Source organism: Sander vitreus, chromosome 14 (assembly GCF_031162955.1).
Source record: "Sander vitreus isolate 19-12246 chromosome 14, sanVit1, whole genome shotgun sequence".
NCBI classification, from domain to species: domain Eukaryota; kingdom Metazoa; phylum Chordata; class Actinopteri; order Perciformes; family Percidae; genus Sander; species Sander vitreus.
In genome coordinates, this window is record NC_135868.1 from 12,226,778 (window position 1) to 12,252,542 (window position 25,765).

Consider the following 25,765-nt stretch of genomic DNA (forward strand, 5'->3'; position numbering starts at 1 on the left):
TGTTTAATATGTGTGTGTGTGTATGTATATGTGTGTGTATATATATATATATATATATATTAATATGTGTGTGTGTGTGTATATATATATATATATATATATATATATATATATATATATATATATATATATATATATATATATATGTGTAATATGTGTGTGTGTGTATATATATATGCCTGCCTTTTGGTGACAAGTTTATTTTATAATTGTTGATCATCAGTAAAACTGACACCACTAATTTCAAAGTTGAAAGGGCTGTTATGCTGTGTCAGAACTTGAGTTAAGATGAAGCATAAACCTTGGCTGTCTGACTCTTTGCTTCTGCTCGTTTTAGTTGGCATTTGATTTTACTTCTTCAAATCACATGCCGATCTTATATAGCAAACTTGTGAATTTGCCCATCCGCTGTCAAAGCTCTGTCTTAAAAGAACTGTATATGATTTTAGCTTATTTTTTGTACCTTTTAAATCTGCATTGCTTGAATCCTGACATTTTTCATAAGAAATCCCCCTATATTGATGTATAAACGCTGCTTCCAATTGTTGAAATTATCTCCCATTTTAGTTTTTTGTTTGCGAATTGGTAACTCTGGTTATCATGCACACACACACACACACACACACACACACACACCCACCTTCAAATTGACTGAGGTCATGGCGACTGCCTCCTGCTCCTTATTGATGATTAACTCATTGGTTTGTGTCGCAAGAAGCCAATAACTCCATCTTCTTCCTACTTCACACACCAGCAACAAAGGAAGCCAGCATATTTTGAAGACGAGAATAATGAGACAGCAAGTACACAGAATCAACATGTGGTCTATATAAGTGGCAGTGTTTCCCACACATAGACTAATGTGTGGCGGTGCGCCGCACTATCAACACCGGCCTCCGCACTAGGCCTCCACGATTCAGGCAAAATCTGATATCACGATTTTCTGCCACGATTTTTTTCTCACAAAGTGTAATGTTTATTGCACACATGAACCATGACAAAACTAAACAAAAATTGGCAGTACCAAGATTTTTTTGGCACCTATAGCACATTGTGCATCACCACAAGCCTGTAAACATAGAGGCTTTAATGAAGAGAAGGGAGAGCATTGCAGTGCTTGGGAGCGCTTTAAAACCTTTTTTATCTTTTTTGTTTAAAACTCACAGAAGATTGTAGTAGTGTTTGTGATGTAGTCGGCTGGTAAAATTAAATGAGAATCGCAGTCATTAAAAAAAAAAAAAAAAATCACGATTTTATAACTATTAATCGCGCAGGCACATTGTGTTTCGTTATTCTTTCTTTTTTTTTCTTTTTTAAACGCTATTTAAAACAGGTTCCGCTGCATTTCCTTTCCCTGCTCTCCTCCGTCTCTCCGTCACTTGAGTCTTGCTCACACAGCCCCTCCCACCGTGCACCCAGCATCTGTCTCCATAAAGGAGAGAAGATGGCTGGCGAAATTCACAAGTTCACGAAAGGCTGGTATCTATCTCGTGAACACAATCGCACATTAAAAAGTGCTATAAAAATATTTTGGAGTTGGAGTCCCGACCTGACTCTTAGCAAACAAGCGATTGCGCCTGCTTTAGAAAATTAACTAGTCGCAAGTAAAATGCAGTTGGTTTGTCAAGGTCAAAACACTATATGTAGCAGCTGTGAATCAAATAAACGTATTATAAATAATGTTATAATACTGAATGTTTGCTGCTTCAATCCAGATGAGTATTGAAAACTATTTTCTGCGACTGAAAAAGGCACGTGTTGAGGATGAGGACCAGCCTGAACCGGAGGTATCAGTCTGAAACAGAGCTGAACAGTCCGACCAGTGTAATTAGTTATGTTTGTTTATTGTTATGTAATTTGTTTACAATATTTTTAGGCTTCAACCAGTGAAAAACGGGGTCAGAGAGAGAGATAGATTTGTTAGGCATTTAAGTAGGATAGGAGGACAGCATCCAACAGCGTGTTGTTCAAAAATCCCCCCCCCCCCCCCCCCGCGCTACAAATTGCTTTCTAATCTGTGGGAAACACTGAGTGGCATTGTAGACAAAGCGACAAAGTGTCTTTTTCTGGTTTTGCGCAATTCATGGGCTTTTGTTAGCTACAGATTTGTCCGCAGTGCTCATTACAATGTATTATTATTATTATTATTATTATTATTATTATTATTATCAGTATCTCAGGACTCTACTAAATTTAGCACAAAAAGGCAATTTGTGTTTGGTAGATTATTTCTCTGTGGTAACAATGCTTTTTGGCAATAAATCTTATACTGTTAGAAAGCCTGTTTAGTTCCCTTTCAAATGGTGCCCCATTTGTAAGGAACATGCATTTGTGGGATGAGCAGCAGCGCTGAGTATGTGAGTTGTGCCCATGAAAAATTTGCCAAATCATCTCTGCCATTGCCAAACAGGTTATTCTGCCATTGACTCGTTTGGTGTTTGGTGGATTGGATGATTGAAGATTGAAGAAACAAGACATATTGGCAGTTTAACAATTTATTCATTTCACAAACAGGAGCCTCAGTAGCGTGTGGAAGAACCATACACAGCCTGGCACCTCCTCCTCATGCTGGTCACCAGCCTGGTCACACACTGCTGTGGGATGCAAGCAGTCCTGACCTCAACAGTGTTGGTCATCTTACTTTAAAAAAGTAATTAGTTACAGTTACAAATTACTTCTCCCAAAAAGTAATTGAGGTAGTAACTCAGTTACCACATTGTAAAAGTAATTAGTTACTCAGCAAAGTAATTGTAACGTTATTTTTTATGTTCTATAACGCTATTACGCCATTGTACTTAAACGCCGTTACTCCCAACACTGGACCTCAACCCCATTGAACACTTGTGGGATCAGCTTGGGCGTGCTGTTCGTGCCAGAGTGACCAACACAACCACGTTGGCTGACTTGCGACAAATGCTGGTTGAAGCAGTGTGTGACCAGGCTGGTGACCAGCATGAGGAGGAGGTGCCAGGCTGTTGTGGCTGTGTATGGTTCTTCCACACGCTACTGAGGCTCCTGTTTGTGAAATGAATAAATTGTTAAATTGTCAATATGTCTTGTTTCTTCAAACTTCAGTCATCCAATCCACCAAACACCAAATGAGTCAATGGCAGAATAAGCTGTTTGGCATTGGCAGAGAAGATTTGGCAAATTTTTCATGGGCACAACCCACATACTCAGCACTGCTGCTCATCCCACAAAAGCATGTTCCTTACAAATGGGACACCATTTGAAAGGGAACTAAACAGCCTTTCCAACAGTATAAGATTTATTGCCAAAAAGCATTGTTACCACAGAGAAATAATCTACCAAACACAAATTGCCTTACTTTTTGTGCTAAGATTATATATGTATTCTTGCAATTTTGCAGAAGTACATGTATAGCAGCAGCACACTGCGTATTACACAGGGAAAATAGACAAACCCTCAACACTATGCATCTTACTGCTCTAATGCTACTTCAACTATCAACCTCAAATCTGCATTCCCAGGTGTAATGAGAGGGAGATGTAAATGTATATAAATATTAACTTACATCAAGGTAGATTAATTTCTCTCGTGTTCTCATTCTATCTGCCTATTTGCATTGTACAGCTTACACATCAGAGATGTCAGCCTATTTTAATGATAATAAACATGAGTTATTAGTGTATATTAGTTTTTATAGCTTTTTGACAGTTGAGTTTCTAAATACGTGTTTTTTTGTGATCTAATCTTTGAACTGGATACATGTATACTTAACTTATTACATTTACTCTAAGCCACACCTCTGTGTGTTTCTACTGCTGAATGCATTTGCTAAATCTTCTTTACCTTTTCTTACTTCTTATTCCTGACTAATGTTCTCGATGTCATAGCACTCTTCTGCTTTTCTGTTATTTTGGCTGCTGCCTGTCGCCGCCTCTGCATGTCACTAGTATTTGTGTCACTTTGGAACCTATCGTGCTGGTTGGCTTAGGCAGTCCCCTCCTTCACAGGAACAGGAGAACACGGAGGAGACGGAGCCCAGAGAAACTTTACCAGAAATCACCCCATCCAGAAGCCCACTGCCGAAGCGGCAGCAGCAGCTACAAATACTCTTACACCGTCTGCCTGATTTTATCCTGCATTCTGCCCTGTTTTTGCCAAAGCGGTGTCCCCCTTGTCCGGATCAGTGTGCTGCACTGTCGCATCCAAAACTGTCCCAGCTTCTAACACAGCCTGCTATTTCACATTCATCACATTGCACACCACATTGTCCTCCAGAACTGTCCCAGCCTGTAATGCATCCTACTTCTTCACTTTCAACACATCCGATAAAAGACTCTACACATGTATCACATTCAGCACCACACTGTCCTCCAGAACTGTCCCAGCCTGTAACGCATCCCACATCTCCACTTTCACCACATCCCATTACAGACTCCACACAGAAAACTCTGCTTTTGCGTTTGCACCGTTTGCCCAAGTCTCTGGTGCAGTCAGCCTTGCATTTGCACACATGTATATTATCGTCTCAACCACAAGCTCTGACAGAGGTTTCGTCAAAGTTGTGTTTTCAGGAACATTCAAAGTCTGAGGTGCAGTACCCAGATGTTTTGATTGCGATGCACAGAGCTAACAAAGACAAAACTGTGCAAGTGCTCCTTCAGACCATCAACCCACACACACAGTTACAGGAGGTCACTCAAGAGGAACAGGAGGAGAGACGAGGGGAACTGCCTGAAGAGGAGGAGGAGGACACTTCTGTAAAAGAGACAGTGCAGCAAAACTGTCCAACAACTGACCAACACTATGTCCTTCGTTCCCAGAATCCTGCAGATTGTGCATCAGTGAACACCCTGACTGGGTTAACTAACGGATTTCCCCAAAAGGGCCTATCGCAGAAGTTCAAGATTCGTGTGGACTTCAAGGTGAGTTTCTGCTCTTGTGTTGGTTGGCAATTATATATTTGTATTCAAACTGCAGTCATCATGGCGTTGGAACAGGAAATAAACAAGACTTGATCAAATTGCATGTGTAATATTGTGACAAGTTGTGGGATCATTATAAAGCTACTTGTTTATATAAAGTTTGATTCACGTTAATGAGCTTATGCATCATGCAGCAGGAACTGATCACTCTCCTCTTGCTTTCTTGTTCTTGCCTCTTGTCCACCAGGAGGACTGTGCTGTTCAGAACGTATGGCTAATGGGTGGCCTCAGCGTCCTCACGTCTGTCCCTACCACACCACAACCTGTCTGTCTGCTCTGCGCCAGTAAAGGACGGCATGAGGTAATTCTTTACCAGAGCTCGAATAGTGTTACTGATAACGGTTTTCTGCTGTTCTTTCCGTTTTACATTTTACACTTCATATCTCCAAAGCCCATGTTTGCTTAAGTTTGTGTTTTGGTGTTTTGCTGTGCCAATAATAACACCTTTTGTTTTCCACTTCCATCAGATGATTTTCTGCCAGATCTGCTGTGAGCCTTTCCACAGTTTCTGCCTCTCACCAGAGGAGCGCCCCCAGAAAGAGAACAGGGAAAACTGGTGCTGCAGGCGCTGCAAATTCTGTCACGTGTGTGGCCGTCGAAGCAAGAGCACAAAGGTATGCAACCTAGCATCACTTATAGTATGACCAAAAAGTCTCCTAACTGTGTTTTATGATAGGTTCACAACTTCTCATATGAACATTGAAACAGGATTTACTTGCTGTAATCATTCCTCCCTCCCTAATGCACTTTAGTGTTCCGGGACAAAATCCACAGTCCTTTTTTAAATTTTTTAAATTATTTTTTGTCTTTGCGGAACATGAACTTTTTCTTTTAAATAGACACATTGCCTTTTGGTCTTCACCTTCATATAAAGTTATTATTACCTTTTTATTAAGTTATAAACATTCTGAATTTAACATCCTACCCTTCAGATTCCTTGTGTCTTAAGATGTACTTCAGATATTATGATCATATTGCTAATAAAATTATTTTCTTTCCATATGTGTAAATTTGAGAGAGCGATGACATGCTGATGAGGTGCTAGTCATGTATTTACCCCCAAAAATGAACTCGTATTAATGCACCCTTCTGTTTTTTCCTCTAGCCTGTGCTGCAGTGCAGGAGATGCCAAACCTCCTACCATCCTTCCTGCTTGGGACCAACTTACCCTAAGCCAATGAACTGCAACATGCCTTGGGTAATTGCTTTAAAAAATGTCTTGCTGTATCTTAAGTATATGAAGAGGAAAAATCCCCCAAAAATCATAAAATGTGAAAAATTAGAAAATATTTTTTGGGGGCTACAAAGAATCTACCTAAAATGATATATATTACACAGAAGTGTATAAGTATCAAGAATGCCGTCATACTGTACATCATGGACATTGTTGTGTTTGTGCAGGTGTGCATGACATGCATTCGGTGTAAAAGCTGCGGTGTGACTCCTGGAAAGACCTGGGACTTGGCCTGGAACCACGAGCAGGACCTTTGTCCTGACTGCACTTCTCTCCACAAAAAAGGTAACAATCAGTCCACACTGTTTTCTAGCTATATATTTTGTAGCCATATATGTGGATGCTCAGTAAATACATGGTTAATTGTTTGGAATCCTCCCAGACTTAGTTGTAAGTTAATCAAACAAGTCTAATGTTGCTAAGAAGAATGAACTGGACTTGCATCAATTGTTTGGGTTTAAAGTTAAAAATGTGTGGCTCGAGAAAGGGATGATGTGACTGACATATGATCTGTATCTCCACCAGGTAATTTCTGCACCGTCTGCCACAAGTGCTACGACGACAACAACCAACACACACAGATGATTAAGTGTTCAAAGTGCAGCCACTGGATTCATCACACATGTGAAGGACTTTCGGGTGAGTCATTTCAAAGTGATCTACAGTTTTCATTCCAACCATACACTAATACATCCCTGGTTTAGTGTTTCATAAGATTCAAGTTACAGCATATGGGAGAATATTATGATTGACAATCTGAGACTGAATACATTTTTTCACAATGGAACATGATGCATGTAAAAAAAAAAAAAAGGCACTGCTTTAATTTTCAACTACATCCTAACTACTATTTATACATGTAGAACATACGTGTATGTTACACTAGTATGTACTACATCATCATAATATTTAAGATCTAATCTTAATCACATCACATTCACAATCACATTATATACTCTAAAATGTGTGTCTGTTTGTCGTTATAGATGAGCTGTTTGGGTTGCTGTCAAGCCAACCAGAAGAAGGGTTTTACACCTGCTCACCCTGCTGCCAGCACCAAACTGAACCCAGCAGCTTGAAGGAGGAGCTGCAGAGCAGGCTGATAGCCGGGCTGGAGGAGGTGCTCACTGACCTCCTCTCCAACGACGCCACACAGCACCTCCTCATCTGTAAAATGGTAAGAGCTTACCCACAAGACTTTGACAGATAATATTCCAAGAGTATTATATTTGACTTAACCAGTAATAAAAACAAACAAACAAGGAGTACACCGTTTTTAAGCTTTTTACCTTCCCTTAAAATCACCCTAATATGTTTTATTTCAAATTGCAAGTGTATAATTGTGTTTGGTCATTTTTACCATATAGCAGAACTAGCCCTTAATTTTTTGTTTTTGTGTTTCAGTGTCTGGAAACAAACAACACACAATCTGCCAGGGAACAGCAACCGGTGTGTGATCTACAAGCCATGGACAAGAAGTTTAAAGGGGGAAGTTACACCTCAATAGTGAGTTTGTTTTTTTCTGATAATCTGCTAAGAACAACTCTTCCTGTTTTTATTTATGTGTATGTACCAAAGCAGTCAGTAATGAATCGAATACACCGAGTGTTACCACATTATGCTGAGAGAAATGAATAAAAATGATAATATAATCAGTTATGTGTTTCGTGATGTCATTTTTTTCTTTCATTCTCGCTCCTTCAGAAATCTTTCCATGCGGATGTCGTCTCTGTGATGAGGAAGTGGCTGAAAGAGGAGGAGGAGGAGCTTCTCCCTGAGGACCAGAGACCGACCAGTCAGGCCAGGGCACGCTATGTCAAAGTAAGCTTCCCTACCAAATTTCCCACAGTTTTAGTTTATTTTTAGAGACCCGAGTTTCATTGATTTCCAATGGAAATCTACTTCCTTTGGTTTGACAGGCTGGAATGTTGAGCTGAGTCATAAAAACAAACAAGCTATACAAAGACTGTTTGAGTAAAATATCGTCCAAAATGTCCAAGAATAGACACTGTTCTTCACCATCATTTTACCTTTTGATCCTAATTCAATGTTGCTGTATTCTTGCAGGTGATTGAGCAGGTGTTCAGTTGGTTTCCTGCAAGCCATCTGAAAAAGTGGAACTCTTTCACTGAGGAATTACCAAGGTAATTACCAAAGAGAGCAAACTTAACATTATTCCCCCACTATGTTAATATAGCTTTATGGCATAGTTGAAGCTTTTGGTGAGTGTTATGTCAAATAACTTGTAGAGTATAAAAGTGTCACTCAGGACACACTGGTCTTAAATGTCCTCTCTGGCTCTGCTCTCTGTCTTACGGCCCTTATTCTTCACTCTGTAGTGGCATGCTCCCTGAGGCGGTCCTCCCACCATCTAAGGAACACAGCTATGCACAGTGGCTGGAAAGGACATACCAGTCCAAAGAGTCCAGGGGCCCACAGGCGGGGAAAACTGACTCTGTGCTATCCTCAGTCACTACACAGCAGTCTGGTGTATCGCACAGCCTCCCTCTGTATTCACATGGTATGGAAACTATTGGAGCCTGTTCTGTATCATGTATGCTGAGGAATGTGATCTTGGTCAGAACCTTTAGACATCCGGAAGGATCGTATCTTTATAGGTTGTGAGTGCCAAAAAGAAAAGGAAAAAGGGTTGCAGGATTTATCAGTGGCCGATATATTAATTGTTGATAAGTGAGAAAATGTAATTGTTATTGTTCCAACAACGAGATTTCGGCCGAAAATTGCGCCCCAGGGCTGTTAGCCAATTTCTTGTAAAAGGGTTGCACACTTTTTAAGTAGTGGAGTCCAATCCCTTAATTAGTCCATGAGCATGTAAAGTGTTTTTTGTATCCTATACATGTTTTGTCATTGAGGAGATAAGGTTTGGCATTAATTAGTCTACATATGAAAAGAATAAAATAAACTAAGGTTATTACCAACAGGTTTAAAATAAATAAACACTGGTGTTGTAATAGGAAAAATAAACTTGCCAATCTAAGAATATGATTTTCCTCTTCACATTTTTGCATTTGTAAGAGAAATATTATTGGTTATCATATCAAACTGATAACTAACCGTTATTGCAGCTCTCAAATGCCACATCAGTACATCTCAACTTTTGCTTTCTCAGGTTTATAATATACATGTTGATTTGGTCCTCCTCCTTCCTTACAGGTGTAAAGAGGGATCTGGAAAGTACCAAGACTGAAGATGTGAGGCAGTGTGCCCTGTGCCAACAATATGGAGACTATGCTCCCAGGGTGAGTTTAGCGGTCTTACTTACTAACTAATAAATATTTTCATTATCGATGAATCTGTAGATTATTTCCTAGATTTATCTTTTGGTCTATAACACATTTTATATTTTAGTAAAAACAATGCCTATCATCATTTCCTACAGTCCAAGGTGGCTAAATTATTCTTTGTCTGACCAAAAGTCCAAAACCCAAACATATTTAGCAGTTTTAATATAACATTAAATGAGGAAGAGCAGCAAAGGCTGCCTAAAATGACTTAAATGATTCATCAATTTTCAAAATAGTAGCACAATAATCAACCAGCTCCATTAACTGCATTTCACATAAAAAGTCAAATACTTGAATACAGAAAAACGGGCAGAAAAAGGCTCCTCCATTATGTTTGCAGTGACTGTACATTATGTTATGTCATCGTACAATATAAAAATGGCTACTCTTACGGCTTATTAAGTGATGTCAATGTATTTCCCTCCTGATAGGATGCAGGACGGCTGTTGTACTTGGGACAGAATGAGTGGGCCCACATTAACTGCTGCCTTTGGTCTGCAGAGGTGTATGAGGAGAATTGCGCTCTATTGCAAGTGCACAGCGCTGTCTCAAGAGGGCGCCACCTGGTAAGATATTACCAGGAAATGAATTGAATGGTGATCATATTTCCAGTAGCCAGATGTTTTTTGTCACTCTAGCTTTAAGTGTTGTAGTATTGCAGTTTGCACAAGGTGCATAACTCTGTGATAAACCTGTGTGAAAAGTATTGAGTAATGATGACATAATTCCAAGTTAATTATTGTTTGTGTCCTCCTTTCTTCAGCGGTGTGATCGTTGTGGGCAGTCGGGAGCCACTGTGGGCTGCTGTCTTACCACCTGCCAGAGTAATTTCCATTTCATGTGTGCTCGTGCCCAGAACTGTGTGTTTCAGCTGGACAGGAAGATATACTGCTTCAAACACAGGGATCTTGTCAGTGCGAAGGTTTGGACACAATTTCCCCCCCAAGCTTATCTTTTATTTTTATTAGATTTACCAACGCACACCTCACACCTGCTGATTTTCTCTACATTGTATTGACTTATGGTTTACCATACTCTTCCAGATGGTGTCTGGGAAAGGGTTTGAAGTCCCTCGACGGGTATATGTGGACTTTGAGGGGATCAATCTCAGAAGGAAGTTCCTCACAGGCTTAGAGCCAGAATTAATAAACATGACCATAGGTAAGAATATCTGGCTGTTGTCTGTTGTTGTTGTTGGTTTAAACCACTTGACTCATAAAGGTATTACATATTAGACTGCATTTAATGTGCTGAAACATATTATATTTCCTTTTTTTCACTTTTCCAGGCTCTCTGCAGATTCAGAAACTTGGTGTGTTGTCAGAGCTTTCATCAAATGGAAGGATGCTGTATCCTGTCGGCTATCAGTATGTGGTCATTGTCATACAACTGTTAGCCTAACTGGAGCCTGTACTACGAATCAAGATCAACATGCCCTGGATTTATTTCAGTTACCTGGCTTCACTTAACTTAACAACCGCGGTCCCGCATAAGCTGTATCACGACGACGGTGGTTAACAACTAGTTCAATCAACCCAGGGTTTCCCAATCCAGCGGCGCGCGCTGTCACATAAAAGAAGCAGTGTTTGTACAGCATGACCAATCGCAAACATCTACCAGAGCCGCATATTTTACATAAGAAGAGCAAACTATAATTCTACAGAAATATGAAGAACACAGACACGGTTTTGCGATAGACAGTAAAACGTAATACAGTCGCTGCTTCCTAAAACAGGAAGGAAAGCTGGCAAAAAAATAGCCTTTTATTTCAGTTGCTACCCTGTCACTGGTAAGCGATGGTGAGAGAAAATAAAAAATATAAAAACTTTAATTAAAAAAATAAATAATTCAAACCGAGGCTCAACAAGCCGATAAATAGCCTATACGTAATTTCCTCTGCTGAAAATCTATATATTTCATAAAAATACCCATCAGGGAATGTTAACGGGGTCGTAGCTCTCTAAATGTTTGAACTTTTTTGAGCGCACCTCTCTCCCCCCTCTCTCTTCGCGCCGAGCTCCACCTGATCTTCTAAGAACGGTGACGCCGTTATCAATCGAGTATTGATTGGTCGGTAGGCGGTGCTTTTACACCGGTTGATCTCTAATATCCAACATAACCTTCTCCCAAGCAGGTTAGGTGTTACCACGGCGATTTAACCCGGTAACAAGTGATCCACCATCTTGATACAGAAAACCCTAGGTTGAACCTGAAGTTGCCTCGTTAACGCCAAATCTTGCTTCGTAGTACAGGCCTCAGATCTTTTCTAACTGATGTTTTCTATTAGTATGTTTGTTACTAAAACCCCAATATTTTGTAGGAAATTGTTTGTGGTTCTTTTGTGAGCTTTGGTGCTGACTTTAGCACCGTTATTGTTCTCATAATGAGTTTAAATGACTACGGTTTGGGTATTGTTTATTCATGTGAACACATTCTTCTTCCCTTCCTTCTACAGATGTTCTCGGTTGTACTGGAGCACCGTGGACCCCCGCAGACGCTGCAAGTACACCTGTAAGGTGACAGAAGTGAGCACGCCTCTGCCTGGTGAGGAACAAGATCCGAGGTGGGACCAAGAAGAGAATCACACCATAGTCCACAGCCCCAACCACCACAGAGGTCAGCAGGAACTTTTTTAGTTCTTTTTTTGAACACCTGGCTGACTGTAGCCAACATTCACAGAAATGTTTTTATACAGAGCTGACGTTAAAAGGAGTAGGCAAAATCCTCCATTAAAACTAATCCGTCTTTTGGTTCCCCTGAAATGATTCTTTTTGCAACGTAAATAGTAGAAGTTGAGTACTTCCGGCCATATTTTATGACACTTGCACTGTGGTTGTATTTGTTTGACACCTTTTCTTCTTTGCCAGATATGGAGTCCCCGGATCGTTTAAGTTCTTCATCCAGCCCAATAAAGTCTGCTACTCCATCACCCAACTCTAAACGCCACAACACACCTGGGTCCAAGAGTCCTGGTTACACACAAACCAGGAAACCAGCAGGAGGATCTTCTCGACCTCTTCCATCTCCAGGTAAAAAGTTTAGGATGTTGGCATTTGTTTTTAATATATTTAGACTTTTTTATTTTATTTTATTTTTTATTTTTTTTTTAGCATTGCTAGGTTATTTTCCCTGCATTTTGAGTGTTAAATTTGTCACATCTTACCGTATTCTTAAAGTAGATCTCATAAATTAGCATTGTTGCCTCTTCTTTACTCTTTGTTATTTGATGCTCTCAGGGTCCGCTCTTCCCAAATCGCATCATATTCTGACATTGAGGGACCTGGAGGACACCCGTCGGCCTCGCAGGCTCTCCTCAAGAAGCCGCTGCAGTTCCTCGCCAACAGACAGCGACCCATCAGTACCGATGACCCTCCGCTCAGGTGGCACCGTCCACTCCAGATGTGCCCTGTTCAGCTCACCTCCGAGGTCATCAAACTTAGGAGCAGCCTCGCCTCCTCTGTCACGACAAAACTCAGCATCACCAGTCTGGAGCTCCCCGCCTCGATCTAACTCTAGCTTTTCTGCAGGGTTGTTAACTCGGCAAGGAGCAATCACTCACTCCCCCAGAGGGAGGCAAAACTTTAAAATCACCACTCCAGTTTCTGCAGAGGTTCCCCAAGACTTCCTGGCATCGTCTGAGGCAGAAGATGCAGCAGTGGCCACAACCAACGGGATCTCACTAGCCCCTGATAACCTGGAAGAGGAGGTAGCCCACCTGATGGCCCAGGAGCTGCCATACACTGTGTTTGACACTGACACAGAGGTAGCAGTGGCCTCCATGCTGAATGCTAAGCTTGAGTTTGACGAGGCTCTGCTCACCGAGAACGTGGCACTTCACTGTGGAGCACAAGGCGGGAGAGGAGAGGTGGAAGGCGTAGTGCAAGATGTGGAAATGCAAGTAGATAATCGGGAGAATGAATCCGAAGATGAAGACTCGAGCCATTACTTTAAATTTTCACGCACAGTGGTGTGCGAGGCAGCTAGCAGCTCAGACGCCTCAGGTCAGCTCACTTCAACACAGTCAATCTCCCAGTTAGATGGAGCGGACGGTGGGTCAGAGAGTGATGAAAGCGAGGTGGTCGATAATGAAGCTAGGGACACAGAACGACAAGATGGAGAGAGTGAGATTCACACTAACAATAACACACCTACAAAACAGCTGACGGTCGCTCTAAAGAGGCTGGAGTCAATCTACACTGTGTCAACGTCAACAGCTGAGCCAGTGTTTCAGGAAAATTCTCCACCATCTGATGTCCTCGAAGCAGGTTATGCTAATGATGATGCTAATGATGATATGTCAGTTCAGGTGGAAAAGGTCTCGATGAGCTCTGAAACACCAACATCTGACAATGAGGTGTTTTTAGATTCATCTACAGGTCACTTTTTTTCTGCTGAAGATGGCACTGTGATGTACCCAAATAATGTTGAAGTTGGCAATAAAGATGAGAGTAGCTCATCGGCCGACTCCATTGAAGGATTTAAAGATGATTTGAATGACCCTGACTACTCTCCTGAGCGTTTCCAGGGTCCAGAGCGTAAAACCAAAAAATCTCCCACACCGCTGATGAAAGCCGACATTGTGAAGACAAAACGTCCAGCATCAAACTTCAAACGCTTCCCGCACAAACCGTGTACTCCACAGCAGCGCAAACTCAAATTGGTGTTGCCCCCTCGACCTACACCAACACAGACTATAAGTAATGCGTCAGCTTCCCCTGCTGCTGCCACTGTTTGTGCAGTTCCACGGACAGTCACCTCCCCCATTGTGATCAATGGTTTAAACGTACCAATTCAGCCTGGTGCCTCACAGAGCAGAGCCATCGCCATTCGCTTGGACAACTCGAGGACAGAAAGTCAGCAGCAAGTTGCAATTCAGAATCCAGATGCAGCCACTAGCTCACAGCCACCGCCGGCTCCCGCCCCTCAGGTCCTTCTGGTAAACCGACAAGGTCAAATTCTGATCAAAGACCCAAGATCAAACACCTATCAGTCACTCAGTACAAACTCTCCTGCCTACAATAAAATAAGCCAGATTGCTAAGATTCTCCACAGTGGTAATGCCTTGCAGCGCTCAGTCCCTCGTGTTATAATAAAACCTCGTTCCAGCCTCTCTGCCACAAACGTCCTCTCTGCCGGTAACCACACATCATCCGACAAAAAAATCATTGTCAGAGTAGTGCCTGTGAAAAGCATTGCGACCCCAGCTCCCGCAAATCTCACAACTTCCGCAACCCCTGTCAGTGTGCAGAGAGTTCCAGAAGCAAGTTTCTCCAACATCAAAGAAAGCACAGCCCAGGCTATTATTGACAGAGCCATGGCCACCCACCGTGACACGCCAAAGACAAAACCCATCATCCTCGGTAAAACTCAACGACCAAAGGCAAAACATCGAAGACCATCTCAGTTTCAGGACGCAGAGGTCTCAGATCAGACACCAGCTGAACGTTTAGAGTCCCCCAGTGGTTTCCTCAATGAACCAAATGTCAACCTGCAATCAACACCTGCTTCATCACGTCACCAGGTGAGGGTCAAGAGAGTGTCATCGGTGTTGGAACGGCCCTCCAGGAAGAAATCCAAGATGGACTTCTTGAGGGATCCGTCAAGTGAGCTGGATGAAGTTAATGAAGCCAGGTATTTAAAGATTTAATTCTTCTTTAGTTTTTTCACAAGAGAGTACCCAAAACTACCTATTTACAGTGTGCAGTGTTACAAAAGACAACAACTTTGTGCTGCAATGGTCATTTAGGTTAATACCTAGTAGACTATTATTAGGGCAGAAGATATTGGCTATTGTCATTTTTTTTGTTTGAAAAATAATTAACTACACGTGATATTTTAAATTTGCTGCATGACGTTACTTTTATTATTTTGCATAATTTTAAAGGTGCAATGTGTAATACTGACAGCTAGTGTTTAAAATAGTTACTGCAGTACAAATTCAAAGTACTGGAGAGAGTCGTCTTCCCCCACCCCCTCCTCCCCAGACTCGAAGTTCACGTTGGTTGCCAGGCTGATACCGGAGCATCCACAACAATGTTGCTAGATGCTTGTCTCACATAGCCAGACATTACTCCACAGCACAGCGGAGTAGCTAACGTTAGATGCTGGCTGTATATCATAAAAGCCCGTGCTCACACGGAGCTCTGTACCCAACTGACAGACACACTTTTTCGGCTTAGAATTACGGTAGGAACCGCTAAAAATAACACTACCTTGCCGTCCTCTTCACCCGACTGAACACTATAATTACGGCCACAATCGCTTAACACGCTGCAAACTCACGGTCCTCTCTTCCCGATGTACAGCCCCCCTCTCTTGGCTTAAAATAACTCAATGTTGTCGGCTACAGCCGCTGAACAGGCTACACTTTGTAAACAGCTGTGGCCCGCTTGCCTGGTCTTCCGGTAACGTTAGCAGGGTTAGCATGGCAGCGTTAGCCAGGACCAGTCAGGATTACTTTACCAACTGTGTCTCAATTTGTTTTTGCAAGTAACCAACTCGGTACTCTAGCTATATAATTCAATGTGAGTAACGTTACACAAATGTTGAAATGACCTGTGACCGTCCCTTGTAGCCGTGATAACTTAACCTGAAGCTAATGGTTACCTGTTCAGGAGGAAATTAGCCAACTCTGCGTCCTTTTGGGCTCTAAGCTGTCTCCATCTTTCAAATACATCTCCAATATTTACCTGGGGGTTGTTACGTCTCTGGTCACGCAACTGTTAGAAACATGCCATGTTTTTTTTAGGTTCGGGTTGAATCTATCTCTGTTGATCCTGTTCGTTTGTTTGCTGCTTTCATGGCTGTACTGACGTTATAGCTGTAGCGAGCTGGGTTTACGTTTTTACAGGTATATCTGGCAACCCGGCCTGGCTGACAAACTGGGCAGTTGATAACAAAACGCAAAACAGAAATTCCGTCACGGAATGGAAATTTCAGAAGGAGAAAATACTGGCATTAGTTTGTTGTCAGAATAGATAGTATTTCAACTTAGCATGTGTCCTTAATATCAGATGATGCGTTGGGGTAATTTTTGGATTTATTACAGTAAATATATTACATATTGGACCTTTAAGCCTTAACAAAAATGTTCAAAACTTTCCATTTTCATGCTATGTCATCTGTAACATTCTTGGTAGGTTCAAAAGCTTGTCTATTTGTACATTTTCACAGCTGTAATGAAGTTAGCAGCAGCAGTACTGTTTTTTTTTTTGTTGCTACATATCTTTGTCACAAGTCTCAGAAATCAGTGTATTAAGTCACCAAAATGTTTATGGTTTTCTTCCAACAGACCATGTGGTGTAAGAATGAAGGCTCCAACAATGAAGGATATCCTTGATATGGACCAGGAAAATATGTTGCACGAGCCCGAGGCATCAAAGATTACTGCTCCACCGCCTCCTACACCTTCCAGGTTAGAAATGCAAGAAAACTTAGTTTAAAAGGAGAAAACTTTGTATTAACAACTATTTAAGTACATTTTAAAGCAACATTATGTATCCAATTATTTATTTCCCCTAACAAAATGGGCCTTTCATGGAGATGAGTTCTCTGAACATGTCCACATAATTATTAATGTGTGTTGATTACTTTTTACACAAATGTGTTCTAACACTAACATGTATTGTTAATACTCATCCTTTCTGCTCAGGCATCCTCGGGTTGGGAGTCCCCCCACAGGCGAACAATCAGACAGTCACACTCAGGGTAAAACACACATGTGGGTCAGCGCTCGCCATGGAGACCTCTCTGAATGGGGCCCTTTTTCAGGTTTGTAATAAAACATGCGTCTATTTATTTGTTTATTCATTGGGATCATCATTAGTTGTTACCAGCGCAACAGCTACTTATCCCGGCATCCACAGGGAAAAAAGTTTGAACAATTTCATGTAATTCACTGTGACGACAAATTCAAATTATTCAAAATCTAATTATATAGTTATTACATTATTTAAAAACTTTCTTTTCAGGAAATCTTAAAATATAACACTTTTTTGCAATTGCGACTCATATAATCTACAGGTTTTAGCTCAGAAGAAGATGCACCTGCACTCAAACACAAAAAGAGGACATACATGAACCAGCCCCACCTGCGTTTTGAGATCACCAGCGATGATGGCTTCAGTGTAAAGGCTAACAGCATAGAGGGTAAGAGCTACTTGCTTAGTAGAGTGCTAAACCTATAGCTGCAGTTGTATTGGAGACTCTTTAGACTCCGTTATTAGGGAACATAACGGTTGAGAAGATCAACAAAAAGTAGAAAATTGTCAGCCTGTGTACAGCTTTGCTCTCACACTTTCCTGATCTCCCTCAGTCGCCTGGCGTGCAGTGATTGACGGCGTCCTCGAAGCTCGAGCAGGCTTCCACCTGAAGCAGCTGCCTCTAGGCGGGATGAGCGGGCCCCGGGTGCTTGGCGTCGTCCACGATGCCGTCATCTTCCTGCTGGAGCAGCTGCAGGGTGCCGCAAACTGCAAACGCCATCGCTTCCGCTTCCACCGCTGTGAGAACATCGAGGAAGAGCTTCCCCTTAATCCGAGCGGCTGTGCTCGTACTGAAGTCTACACGCGGTACAGACAGTTACTTTTTGACATAACTGCTTTTATTTTTAAAAGCTTTTAAGTGTTATTACAGTGTATTTATATGTAGTTTGTCTGATGTAAATACCCCTCAAATTAATTGGGTTTTTTTTCTCCTCTTTCTTTAATAAAGGAAAGTGACTTTTGATATGTTCAACTTCCTGGCATCACAGCACAGAGAGCTCCCTGATATGCTAGTAGGCCCAATTGATGAAGAGGAGGATGATTTCCCACTGAAATCTTCCAGGTTTGTGGATTACATTTTTGCCGCTTTGTTGATAACATTACACTTTAACCCACTGCACTCCACAATGCACAGGAATTTAAAGTTGCTAAAAGATGCCATGTCCATGTGGACGCCACGTTTTCTGTGTCTCACTCTGACAGGAGAGCCACCAGCAGTGAGCTTCCCATGGCAATGAGATTCAGACACCTGGAAAAAATCTCCAAAGAAGCAGTAGGAGTTTACAGGTAATGGCAACATAAAAATGACATGAAAGGCATGGGATTTTACTAATGTCCAAAGTAATAATTGTGTAATCAAATGTATATTAACTGTTCCGTGTTCTGTAATCCTCTTAGATCTGAAATTCATGGGCGCGGACTTTTCTGCAAAAGAAACATTGAGGCCGGTGAGATGGTGATCGAGTACGCCGGCACCGTCATTCGCGCTGTCCTGACAGATAAGCGGGAGAAATATTACGACGGCAAGGTTCGTAAACACAATACACACCACTGTACTTAGTCGACGTCATCATCATCATCATCAAAATGAGTCAGAGTTTCTGCCTCCATTATTTTGCGTGTTCATTCCTGTTGAATGCTTTTAATGTGAAGCAGCAGCAAGGGTGTAGGTCAGAAATTGGAATCTAGTGCAGGAATGAAAAAATACATGAAATGGCTATTGCAGAAAAAAAGCCAACCATTAATAGTATCAAACGGTATTTTATTTAATTAAAATGTTAAACAATTATAACTTTAAGCTGTTAATAATAATGACTGTTTTTTAATCTGCCTCCGCCAGGGCATTGGTTGCTACATGTTCCGCATCGACGACTTCGATGTTGTGGACGCAACGATGCAGGGCAACGCGGCTCGTTTCATCAACCACTCGTGCGAGCCAAACTGCTACTCTCGGGTCATCAATGTGGACGGCGGCAAGCACATTGTCATCTTTGCCCTGAGGAAGATCTACCGGGGCGAAGAACTGACCTACGACTACAAGTTCCCCATTGAGGACGAGAACAGCAAGCTGCACTGTAACTGCGGGGCGAGACGCTGCCGGCGCTTCCTGAACTAGTACAACACACGCACCGCGTACCTATTAGCCATCTTGTTTAATGCACTTGAGTACAGGAGACAGACTTTGATTGACTGATAAAGGCGCCTGTTGTGACTTAGCCATAAGAGTGAGGTCGCCTGTACACACCTGTATCTACTGAAAGTCTTCGTTTTGTTGGAAGCTTAATTTATAGACTGATGGAGGACAGCATGTGTTTGCTCATTTCTGTTCTCTAAACTGCTGTGAACAGTCACACAAACCAGATTAGAGCCATATGTCAAAGCTTGGGATGAATACTATTTATGTGATTTCAGACTGCTGGATTATTGGTCTGTTAGGAAGTGTAGTTTAATTAAGGAAACCGCACAATTTTTTGGATTTGTGTACTGTTTTACCATCTCATACAACACATTCTTTGAGTTTTACATTGTTGAACTTGACAGAAGCCTCTGCTGGAACTGGGGCTAGACAACAGACGGGAAGCAATTATTACCAGCAACAAACTGAAATAACCTGATTGCAGCTATAACTGTTTAAAGAGGTATCTACTATTATGCTGGTGACAGTGTTTTTGTAAATACAAGGTCATAGAGAAGGATGAGGAGAATTTATTCAGCACCTTACTTTGACACAACCTTCTCTGGCAGCACTGGTGTCACAGCAGACGGGACAAATTTTACTTTGAAGCTAAATAAACAAATTTGACTCAAGGCACCTTGTGTACATTGTAGTGCAGCTACATTTTAATCTTATCTGGATACCACAAGTCTTGTGAGCAGGGACTCCAATATTTTAGGTGCTGGTGACATTGAACCCAAAAGGTAGTTTTAATAAAGTCACCCAAACCTTTTTCCCCTCCTCATTCAGTCAGTTGGAATTTCCTGTTTTTATTTGTGACGGCAGAGATGCTGTGATCTAAATGATTTTATCCCGCCATTACAGTCTGTTCGTTATTTGTTAGGTTGTGCTGTTTGTGTAATTAAGGTCTATGAGGGAGAGTTTCCTTGGTGCAGGGTTCAAATAGTGATCTTGCTCTGCACAGTCCCTTATACATCTTTTTTTTGTATTTTTGTATATTTGAACAATAAATGTATATTCAACAAGCTGATGCAAATACATGTGTTTGAGCTTTTAACTTTCTATTTGTAAGTGATGGCTCACTAATGGAACTGAAGCTATTGCTTTTTTTCCATGCTTTTTTTTTGATGCAGCTGTTTTGAACCCTCTTCCTCCTATTTCTTTTTCTCTCATAGGTGTACTACCTCAAAGGTGTTATGAAGCAAGATTTAATTTAATTACATAACATATTTGGTGAAAAACGGCTTCCTCATTTCCTTAATGTTCAATATTTCTAATAATTTCTTGATAGTACAAAAACAAAAAAACATCAATACTATAGAACAATGACTTGCTATTATGCCTGCAATTATTTTTGAAACAATAAGTGGCCACCATTTTTTTTTTTTTTTGTGCTAATTCTCCTGTGTCTGCAGCCACACCCAGCTAATGGATGTAGATAGGATACTAGAGTTGAATGCTGTGGAAGTATGTTTTGTTTTTCAGGATTAATAATTGACACGCAAAGCTTTGTTACTTTATCAGATCACTATGGATCCTTGCCTGTACATAGTTGTATAAAGAATTTCTAAACCTGTTAAATATTTTTTTACCTACAATTTTTTTTTTTATTTATGTTCAATAAAGATTTGAAATGTTCACATTTTCCCTTCCCTTTGCCAATATTTTTAACAAGATTAAAACAATATTAAGATATCACTTTCTTAAGTGAACATAATGTGTGTAAAATGTGTGATATTGTTTGTTAGGGACCACAAGATCATTACAACTGTTTGGGAAACTACGAATGTACATAGTACTCTATCTCTACTGCTCTTTCTTGCGTTGCCTTTTTTTCCAGTGTCAATGCTGCATTTTTTTTCTTCGAATTTATCTTTTTTATCAGGTTTTCTATGGAGAAACCTATTAGAATGTCCCTACAGCTCACTGCGGAGTTGAGACCCGCAACACCGGCAAACTGCTATCACACATAACAGTTAAAGTAAGCTACTGTATTTCTGGACAAATATTCAAACCGTAAGACATGGGACATCTTTTTTTTTTTTTATTACACATCACCATCTAAAACTGAACTGACTTCATCCCTTAGTTTTTGACTCCATCTGACTATGACTGATCACTCAAGGTCTTGTTGCCTTCAGCCATATGGCTCTTTCCCAGAACAGAGTTTTGCGTTTAACTTCCCGACCTTGAGACATTTGGGAACGTAACTGGCAGGACAAGTGTATATAAGGAGTTACAGGGTGAGCTTTCTCTTATATTCTGAGGAAAGTCACCATGAAGGCCCTCATATTCCTGGCTTTGCTTGGAGCAGCATGTAAGAGACTAATCAAATTATATTTGTATCTCTTGATACTGTAAAGTAGTCTGCTGCTCACTGCTACAAGTCGTAAGTACAGGAAGTCACAATTCTATTGCATTACAATCAACTGAGCTGTTGACTTAAATGCACATGACATTTCCTAATATTAAAGAAAGGGTCAATAGTGATGTGCCAGAACCAGGGTTTTATTGGTCTTCTGCCCTCTGTAAGTGAGATACCAAATGGAATGTAAAATGGGTTAGTCCAGTATCAAGGAAAATATAGACTAACTTTTAATTACCTCCTTGTCCCTCATGCCAGGAAGAAACAACATATCACCAGTGAAATATCAGCATTTAGTCCACATAGGAAGTACAACAGTAGTTAATTTAGTAAAAATATATATACACATTGACACATAGTCCACAAGAGTAAAAAGAGAAAAGAGTAAAGTACATAACAGTTAGCCCAACTGCAATTAACAGTTCATTGTTATTTTAGCAACACATTAGCCTCAGACAGCTAGTATAATGGCTAGCTTGGTTAGCAGCAAGCCAATACTAACTGCATTAATAAAATAAATTAACAAATTGCAATAGAATTTCAATGGAATCCAACTAGTGTGAGCAGACCCCCCCCCACACATACAGTATGATGGCAAATGTAATCTCCCTTTATGCTTTGTAATGACACCACTGAATCAGGTCATTAATGTCTCTTTATGTCTCTTAAATTTACGGTATGCAGAAATAATTTTAGTAATAGTCTTAACTTTCATACTTCCACCAGTCGTATCCAGGTCCGTCTTGGCAAGCACAACATTGCTGTGAATGAAGGCACCGAGCAGTGGATTGATGGTGCCAAGATGATCAAGCACCCACAGTACAAAAGCTACAACCTGGACAACGACATCATGCTGATCAAACTGAGCCGCCCCGCCACCCTCAACAGCAACGTCCAGACCGTGGCCCTGCCCTCTCGCTGCCCCGAGGCCGACGAGAACTGCCTGGTGTCTGGTTGGGGCAACGCCGCCGCCAACGGAAGTAAGTCATGTCTGGAAGCTGAAAGAGAAAGGAGGGGAGAGAAGAGAGGTGTAGTTTGACTCATGCAGCATGGTGTTAAAACTAAAGGAACTGGTCAACAGCAGCAACCCTGCACAGCCTAACCGTGTCACTGTGTGGATAACCACCAAACTAAAGAAGGCGGGTAGTTTGCCATTAGACATAAGCTGGGTACAGGTGCAGCACAAAAAGCATGATGATAGTATACAACATAGTACGTGCTTAAAGGGTCAATCCACCAGTTTTACAAGTAGGTTTTGTATACTCATGAGTAATATCTTTCAACATTTTAAAAACAGTTATGTAATGTCTTTTGTGGCTCTAATGAGTAGTTTTCAAAAGTATGAAAAAGTAACCCTGACAATGTCATCAGAGTTATTTGGCTTGCGGTTGAGACTTGATATTTTTTAATAGAATGCCTGCATTACTGGAGGTGTTGGGTGTGACAGAAGTGGGTATTTAGGAAGCAGGGGGGAGGTTATGTTCTTTCCAAGTCCCCCAACTTTATGGAAGTTCAGTACTGAAAAGCTGGAGTACCCCTTAATGCATACATATCACACACTTTGTGTTAACTGAGGCCCAGGATACTGTATGTTTTGCAATCATGCACTGTGACATGCAGCTCTAGGTCTCATCATTTAGGGCTCAAACTACAACAAACTAAAGCTACAACCAATTATTTTATTTACTGTTTAGTGTCAATATTTTTTTTGTTTAATCAATTAAATGTTCAGTCCATGAAATGCAATAACATGACATATTTATGCCACTTCTTTCGTTTGACCAGTGGTTCCAAACCCAAATGTGTTCAGTTTACAATGAAATAAAACAGGAAAGCAGCAAATCTTAAAGGATTACTTAGCAAAATAGGAAGCAATTAATCTCCCAGCGACAAATCAATTTATCGACTCATTACTGCATTACTCTTATTATCCTTAACACCACATTTTTTCCCCTGTTATACAGATTAAATGTAGTATTTACATAATGGTTAGGTACAGTAACTAAGACTTGCCTTCCCGCTCCACAGACAACTTTCCTGACAGACTGCAGTGTCTGCGGCAGCCCATCATCGATGACAGGATCTGCAGGAACGCCTACCCCCACCTCTTCACTGAGAACATGGTTTGCTCTGGATTCATGCAAGGCGGTGCCAGCAGCTGCCAAGTGAGTTGGACTAAACCACAGTGAACACACAGGGAGTCAGGTGGTGCATGAGTGTGCATCTCTTCCAGCAGTACAAAGAGTCTGTCACTCGGTGCCGTGCTGAGCACACACAAGTACATTATAGCACTTATTTTTCACTACAATAGAAATGTTGCATATATCCACTCTAAAATCCTATAATTAGAAACAGAAAAACATTTTCAGTGTACCCACTTTTTTATATTGCCACTGCCACTGCTGTGTCTGTCTGATTGACTGCAGGAAGATGATGAAACAGTATTGCAAGAGATACATTAACCCTCTGAACATGTTTCCTCTTCTAGTTTTTTAATGGTATGTGATCAGTGTGATTTTAATGAAGCTATCGACATAGTGCTTTTTATCATAACACATAGGTGATATTAGTACATATTTGTCACACTCTTCTGGCCACACCCAAAGCTGAAACAGGGTTGGATCTTTCAACCAGAGAGCGACTGTTACCTATTGTTACAGTTACAGTGCACCCTATGACGACAGAACGTACCATGTTTTTACTATTTCCACTTACAGTGACATTTAAACCCATATCTGTTTTGGTCTGCCTGTGTTGCAGGGAGACTCTGGTGGTCCTCTGGTATGTAATGGTCAGCTGCAAGGAGTGGTGTCCTGGGGTTATGACTGTGCCATGCAAGGATACCCCAGCGTCTACGCCCGTGTGTGCCGTTACAACAGCTGGATCAGCACCACCATGCACAACAACTAAACACACAGTCACCCATCCACATGCAAGTTGACATTACAACACCATACTCAGTGTTCATACCTTTGTTTAGAACAACCAATGTATTATTGTTTCATCCAAATACATCTCATGTATAATATCAATCGCAATGTTAAGGCATAATATTCAGAGGAATTGGACAAATGAATACAAAATTAACATTATCATCCACTAAATTTGTTTTGTTTGTCTACATTGAGTTTCACTGTTGTCAACCATATTAACATGCTCTTGCCTGTTAACACTGTATTATCTATATCCATTCTGTGCTGTCACAAGGTCTCTGCTGTCTTGGAATTTCTAATGAGTTGAAATTAAAAACCAACCTTAAACTTTTGCAAAATATCCATGTATAATATTTAATTTGCACGTATTGTACTATAGACACGTGCATCTCTATGAAATGCTTTTTGTCCTCAGTTACTGTGGGCACTGGAGTGATATGGGACACAAGCAAACTTGAGTAAATAAGCAGTAAGGCATACCTGCATTTCACTTGTTTGGATTCTTTGCATGCATTCCTCAGATGGTTTCTTGTTTGCTGAGGCAACCCTTAACATACAAAGGAAAAGACTGAGCGAGCAGAGGGGACTATCAAACAGGGAAGCATGTGCATTGGTCATAAAAATTATTTAGGGATGGCATGACAATAAATATCTAACTTAACTATGTAAATACAAGCATTACAGCATAGGTTTAGCTTAATCGTTATCATTATAAGGGAGCCAGCTTCCTCGCCATGTTCCTGGAGCCCATGCTGAAGTTAGCGTGGCACACACGGTTCCTTTGACGCCCTCCGTAGATCTTAATCATGGAGCCCACGCCGATCCCTCCTCACAGGTACAGGTGCCGAGCTGTGGATGCTGGTGAGACATGCAAACAGTACACGGTATACGTATGTTTAAATATGTCATTATGTTATCATCTGAAACATTCTTGACTTGTTCACCCAAAACATATGAAATTAAACATTCCAACTTATCAAATGTGTGACATTTGTCTCTGCAGAATTGTATGCGTCTGTGGGGCCAATATGTTTAAGTAG

General features: G+C 41.0%; 2 protein-coding genes across 4 annotated transcripts in view; both read left to right on the plus strand.

Annotated features, from left to right (window-relative positions):
• kmt2ba (lysine (K)-specific methyltransferase 2Ba) overlaps window positions 1-21,065 on the plus strand; it is a 36,278-nt gene extending 15,213 nt beyond the window's left edge. For 2 of the 3 annotated variants that reach the window (XM_078268218.1, XM_078268219.1), the window contains exons 10-36: window positions 3,978-4,892; window positions 5,140-5,253; window positions 5,420-5,566; window positions 6,058-6,150; window positions 6,354-6,471; window positions 6,712-6,825; window positions 7,173-7,363; window positions 7,591-7,692; window positions 7,891-8,007; window positions 8,254-8,330; window positions 8,526-8,707; window positions 9,361-9,446; window positions 9,923-10,057; window positions 10,255-10,413; window positions 10,535-10,652; window positions 10,780-10,858; window positions 11,947-12,107; window positions 12,359-12,520; window positions 12,728-15,122; window positions 16,783-16,905; window positions 17,143-17,261; window positions 17,514-17,639; window positions 17,806-18,058; window positions 18,201-18,314; window positions 18,455-18,538; window positions 18,650-18,779; window positions 19,092-21,065. In XM_078268218.1, the coding sequence (XP_078124344.1) occupies window positions 3,978-4,892; window positions 5,140-5,253; window positions 5,420-5,566; window positions 6,058-6,150; window positions 6,354-6,471; window positions 6,712-6,825; window positions 7,173-7,363; window positions 7,591-7,692; window positions 7,891-8,007; window positions 8,254-8,330; window positions 8,526-8,707; window positions 9,361-9,446; window positions 9,923-10,057; window positions 10,255-10,413; window positions 10,535-10,652; window positions 10,780-10,858; window positions 11,947-12,107; window positions 12,359-12,520; window positions 12,728-15,122; window positions 16,783-16,905; window positions 17,143-17,261; window positions 17,514-17,639; window positions 17,806-18,058; window positions 18,201-18,314; window positions 18,455-18,538; window positions 18,650-18,779; window positions 19,092-19,367 (6,690 nt within the window). In that variant the 3' untranslated portion in view covers window positions 19,368-21,065. The remainder of the gene's footprint in view (window positions 1-3,977; window positions 4,893-5,139; window positions 5,254-5,419; window positions 5,567-6,057; window positions 6,151-6,353; window positions 6,472-6,711; window positions 6,826-7,172; window positions 7,364-7,590; window positions 7,693-7,890; window positions 8,008-8,253; window positions 8,331-8,525; window positions 8,708-9,360; window positions 9,447-9,922; window positions 10,058-10,254; window positions 10,414-10,534; window positions 10,653-10,779; window positions 10,859-11,946; window positions 12,108-12,358; window positions 12,521-12,727; window positions 15,123-16,782; window positions 16,906-17,142; window positions 17,262-17,513; window positions 17,640-17,805; window positions 18,059-18,200; window positions 18,315-18,454; window positions 18,539-18,649; window positions 18,780-19,091) is intronic. The other variant, XM_078268220.1, reaches the window with a different exon arrangement.
• An 851-nt stretch (window positions 21,066-21,916) lies between these two features.
• LOC144529286 (trypsin-3-like) lies at window positions 21,917-25,195 on the plus strand. Its single transcript, XM_078268294.1, has 4 exons — window positions 21,917-21,978; window positions 22,519-22,772; window positions 23,821-23,957; window positions 24,553-25,195. Exons 1-4 carry the CDS (start codon window positions 21,917-21,919, stop codon window positions 24,700-24,702), a joined length of 603 nt encoding a protein of 200 aa, XP_078124420.1. The 3' UTR covers window positions 24,703-25,195.
• The last annotated feature ends 570 nt before the right edge of the window (window positions 25,196-25,765 follow it).